Source organism: Hypanus sabinus, chromosome 31 (genome assembly GCF_030144855.1).
Source record: "Hypanus sabinus isolate sHypSab1 chromosome 31, sHypSab1.hap1, whole genome shotgun sequence".
NCBI lineage: Eukaryota > Metazoa > Chordata > Chondrichthyes > Myliobatiformes > Dasyatidae > Hypanus > Hypanus sabinus.
The window spans coordinates 34,265,606-34,270,605 of record NC_082736.1 but is presented as its reverse complement, the minus strand read 5'-3'; the positions used below and the strand labels follow the sequence as shown (position 1 = coordinate 34,270,605).

Below are 5,000 nucleotides of genomic sequence, written 5' to 3'. Positions count from 1 at the left end.
CAGTTATCATCAATGGCGTTTAAAAGACCTTCCGACAGGAATGTAGGTGGGAAAGGTTGAGAGGGACGTGGGCCAGATGCAGTCAGAAGGACAGTACAGACGAGTTGGGCCGAAAGGCCTGGGGGGGGGGGGTCTCCCCTTCCATGTGAGCGTAACCTACGGATCCAATTCCCTCTGCAGCCGGACTGCGAGGATTTCCCAGATCTGCCCATCTGCCCAATGTTCAGCAAGAAGATCTGCGGCACGGATGGGGTGACCTACATAAACCGCTGTAACCTCTGCCTCTACAACTGGTGAGGGCCCGAACGGCCTGCCGCGTCCTTAACACTGTGTAAAGGGGGGGTCAGGAGGGGAGGAAGTGCAGGGAGAGGGGCCGAATGGTCTGTCACTCCTTAACACTGAGTAAAATGGGGCCGGGAGGGGAGAGGGGCCGAACGGCCTGCCGCGTCCTTAAAATTGGAGTAAAGGGGGGCCGGGAGGGGAGGGAGAGAGGGGGGGGGAGAGAGAGTGAGGGAGAATGTGGAGAAAAAGGGGAGAGCAGGGAGAAGGGATCAGGAGAGAGGGAGGGAGAGACAGAGAGGGGAGACGGAGCGAAATGGGGGAGAAAGGGACAGAGGGAGAGGGAGAGGGAGAGGAGTGAGAGAGAGAGAGAGGGAGAGGGAGTGAGAGAGAGAGAGAGAGAGGGAGGGAGAGAGGGGGAGAGAGGGTGAAGAGAGAGATAGAGAGGGGGTAAGAGAGGGAGGGGATGGGGAAAAAGAGATGAATAAATAGCGCAAAAACAGAAATGAAAAAGTAGTGAGGTGGTGTTCATGGGATCAATGTCCATTCAGAAATCCAAGGGCAGAGGGGAAGAAGCTGTTCCTGAATCGCTGAGTGTGTGTCTTCAGGCTCCTGTACCTCCTCCCTGATGGCAGAGGGGAAGAAGCTGTTCCTGAATCGTTGAGTGTGTGTCTTCAGGCTCCTGTACCTCCTCCCTGATGGCAGAGGAGAAGAAGCTGTTCCTGAATCACTGAGTGTGTGTCTTCAGGCTCCTGTACCTCCTCCCTGATGGCAGAGGGGAAGAAGCTGTTCCTGAATCGTTGAGTGTGTGTCTTCAGGCTCCTGTACCTCCTCCCTGATGGCAGAGGGGAAGAAGCTGTTCCTGAATCGTTGAGTGTGTGTCTTCAGGCTCCTGTACCTCCTCCCTGATGGCAGAGGGGAAGAAGCTGTTCCTGAATCACTGAGTGTGTGTCTTCAGGCTCCTGTACTCCCTCCCTGATGGCAGAGGGGAAGAAGCTGTTCCTGAATCGTTGAGTGTGTGTCTTCAGGCTCCTGTACCTCCTCCCTGATGGCAGAGGGGAAGAAGCTGTTCCTGAATCACTGAGTGTGTGTCTTCAGGCTCCTGTACCTCCTCCCTGATGGCAGAGGGGAAGAGGCTGTTCCTGAATCGTTGAGTGTGTGTCTTCAGGCTCCTGTACCCCCTCCCTGATGGTATCAATGAGAAGAGGGCATGTCCTGGGAGATGGGGGCCCGGGTGACCCCAGCCATTATCAACACTCGTCAGGGATTGTCTGCCTGGCGTCAGTGGCCGCAGAACCGGGACTTGTGATCTGCACCGGCCGCTTGTTCGACCACCCACCACCCGCCCCCCCGCCCCCGCTGCTTCCCGTGACCCTGATCGGGGGCTAAGCAGGTGCCACCCTTTGCCCCAGGGTGACCTGCAGGCAGCGGAGGGACGGAGCGCCTCACACCTCCACCCGCTGATAGCTGATTTATTAACCCTCTCAACTCCATTCTACCCGCCTTCTCCCTGTAACCCTTTCACACCCTGAGCAAATCAAGAACCTGTCAGCCTCCACTTTAAATATACTCAAAGAATTGGCCTCCACAGGCGTCTGTGGCGATAAATCCCGCAGATTCACCATCCTCTGGCTGAAGATTTCCTCCTCGTCCCCGCCCCGTAGGTACGTCCTTGTATCCTGGGGCTCTGGCGGTGTCACCGTCTCCAGGTGGCGGTACAACCATTCGGAATGAGAGATGGGTTCCCATCTCAGGGAAAAGGCCATTCAGCCCATCGTGTACCTGTCAGCTCACGTGACTGTGTGAGTTACCCTCCCCCGGTGTTCTGGCTCCCTCCCACAGCCCGATACGCGGGATCGGCGGGTCAATTGGTTAGTGTGCGGGCGAGCAGCGGGATCTGGTGGGTGGGGGAGGAGCTGATGGAGGTTGCGAGGGGAAGGAAACGGGATTGTTGAAAATGGGTGGACGATGGCCAGCACGGACTCGCTGGGCCGAACGGCCTGTTTCCCTCCGCCCCCCCCCACCCTCTGGGGGCACGAGAAGAGAGAAGAAGGGGTTCGGGTGTTCGGTTGACCGCCCTCCCGCTCCTAAATCTTCCTCCTTTCGCAGGCTGAACGACGTCCGGGTTAAGATCAAACACAACGGCCTGTGCGTGAAGCCGGAGCGAGCAGAGGAGGGAGGCAGAGCGTCCGGGGGCAATCGGGAGTCCTGGTTTGAATAAACGTAACTGCACCTGGCCACTGTGTGTTGGCGTGTTACTGCTTAACCCGGGGAGAATTCCTCCCCAACCCGTGGCTCAGCCCGAGAGCCGCCGGCCATCGTCTCGGCACTGACCCCCTCTCTCCATCCCCGCCGCTAGTGCCGAGGGGGCTGTGCCCGGGGGAGAGGGGGGCCGTCCCCAAGCCCCACCCGCAGCAAGCCACTCCGATACCCTCAGAATCCCCGCCCGCTTGGGCCGAAGACCCACCTACAAACGCCCCCCGCCCGCCCTCACTCACCACCCACAGAAAGCCCCACCCGCAATGAATTCACCCCACGGGCCCCTCCCAGCGAGCCCAGCCTCCCCTCCACGGACACCTCAGCAAAGCAGCCAGCATCATTACCCCGGGCATCCTCCCTCCTCCCCTCTCCCGTGGGGCAGAAGACACAAGAGCCCGACAGCTCGTCCCGCCAGGCCCGGGGACAGATTCTACCCCGACATAAAATTGTCTCCCGGCCTCAGAGTCCGCCCCGTCGCGGCGCTTGTCTGCCTGCACCGCGCTTTCACTTTACTCTGCGTTCCGTTCCGTTACTAACCCTTGTCCGACCTCAGTGAGCGGAACTGATTAGTTCGGAGGCACGGCGGCCCAGGGGTTGGCACAACAGTTGACAGTGCCGGCGACCCTGTTAGTTGTTCGTTGTGAAGTGGCGATCCAATCGCGGGCTGGGGCTGGTGAAGCCCAAAAAACGAGAAACAAAAGCTTCCAGCTTTTCAACGAATCCTCCCCTCCCTCCATTCCATTCCTCTCCTCCTTCCCTTTCCCCACTGTCCTCTGTCATCTCCTATAAGCGATCTTGCAGGAAAGGAGCCATTAGGGGGTAGTGACCATAATACAATTAGTTTTTATCTGCAATTTGAGAAGGATAAGGGCAGCTGGGAGGTGTCAGTGTTGCAGCTGAACAGGGGAAACTATGGAGCCATGAGGGAGGAGCTGGCCACAGTTGACTGGACCGATAGCCTAGCAGAAAAGACAGTGGAACAGCAATGGCAGCTATTCTTGGGAATAATGCACAAGGTGCAAAATCAGTTCATCCCCCAGAGAAGGAAGGATTCAAAGAGGGGAAAGGGGTGGTTGACAAAGGAAGTCAGAGATTGCATAGCATTAAAAAAAAGGAAGTATGACAGAGCTAAGGTGAGTGGGAGGACAGATGATTGGGAAGTTTTTAAGGAACAACAGAACTTAACTAAAAAGGCAATACGGGGAGAAAAAATGAAGTACGAATGCAAGCTAGCCAGGAATATAAAGGAAGATAGCAAAAGCTTTTTTAGTATGTGAAGAGAAAGAAGATAGGTAAGAACAATGTTGGGCCCTTGAAGAATGAATTGGGTGAAATTGTTATGGGAAACAAAGAAATGGCAGAAGAATTTAAGAAGTACTTTAGATCTGTCTTCACTAGGGAAGACACAAGCAATCTCCCAGATGTATGGATGGGCCAAGGTAACAGAGGAAATGAAACAGATTGACATTAGGAAGGAAACGGTGATGAGTAGACTGATGGGACTGAAGGCTGACAAATCCCCTGGTCCAGATGGTCTGCATCCTAGGGTACCAAAGGAGGTGGCCCTGGAAATTGAGGATGCATTGGTAATCCCCTAATAGGAAAGATATCAATAAATTAGAGAGAGTGCAGAGACGATTTACTAGGATGTTACCTGGGTTTCAGCAATTAAGTTACAGAGAAAGGTTGAACAAGTTAGATCTCTATTCATTGGAGCGTAGAAGGTTGAGGGGGGATTTGATCGAGGTATTTAAAATTTTGAGAGGGATAGATAGAGTTGACGTGAACAGGCTGTTTCCATTGAGAGTAGGGGAGATTCAAACGAGAGGACATGATTTGAGAGTTAGGGGGCAGAAGTTTAAGGGAAACACGAGGGGGTATTTCTTTACTCAAAGAGTGATAGCTGTGTGGAATGAGCTTCCTGTAGAAGTAGTAGAGGCCAGTTCAGTTGTGTCATTTAAGGTAAAATTGGATAGGTATATGGACAGGAAAGGATTGGAGGGTTATGGGCTGAGTGCGGGTAGGTGGGACTAGGTGAGATTAAGGGTTCGGCACGGACTAGGAGGGCCAAGATGGCCTGTTTCCGTGCTGTGATTGTTATATGGTTATATATGGTTATATGGTTATTTTCCAATGTTCCTTAGATTCAGGATCAGTTCCTGAGGATTGGCTAATGTTATCCCACTTTTTAAGAAACGAGGGAGGGACAAAACAGAGAACTATCGTCCTGTCAGCCTAACATCAGTCGTGGGGAAGATGCTAGAGTCCATTATTAAAGATGAAATAGTGGCATATCTGGATAGCAGTGATAGGATTGGGCCGAGCCAGCATGAATTTACCAAGGGCAAATCATGCTTGACTAATCTATTGGAGCTTTTCGAGGATGTAACCAGGAAGTTAGACAAGGGAGATCCAGTGGATGTAGTGTACCGCGATTTTCAGAAGGCATTTGATAAGGTCCC

At 53.7% G+C, this 5,000-nt stretch overlaps 1 protein-coding gene across 1 annotated transcript in view; it reads left to right on the top strand.

Moving 5' to 3' along the window:
- Positions 1–2,513, top strand: part of LOC132383677 (trypsin inhibitor ClTI-1-like) — a 26,312-nt gene extending 23,799 nt beyond the window's left edge. The window contains exons 3-4 of the mRNA XM_059954868.1: positions 181–293; positions 2,389–2,513. Of these exons, the coding sequence (XP_059810851.1) occupies positions 181–293; positions 2,389–2,500 (225 nt within the window). The 3' untranslated portion in view covers positions 2,501–2,513. The remainder of the gene's footprint in view (positions 1–180; positions 294–2,388) is intronic.
- The last annotated feature ends 2,487 nt before the right edge of the window (positions 2,514–5,000 follow it).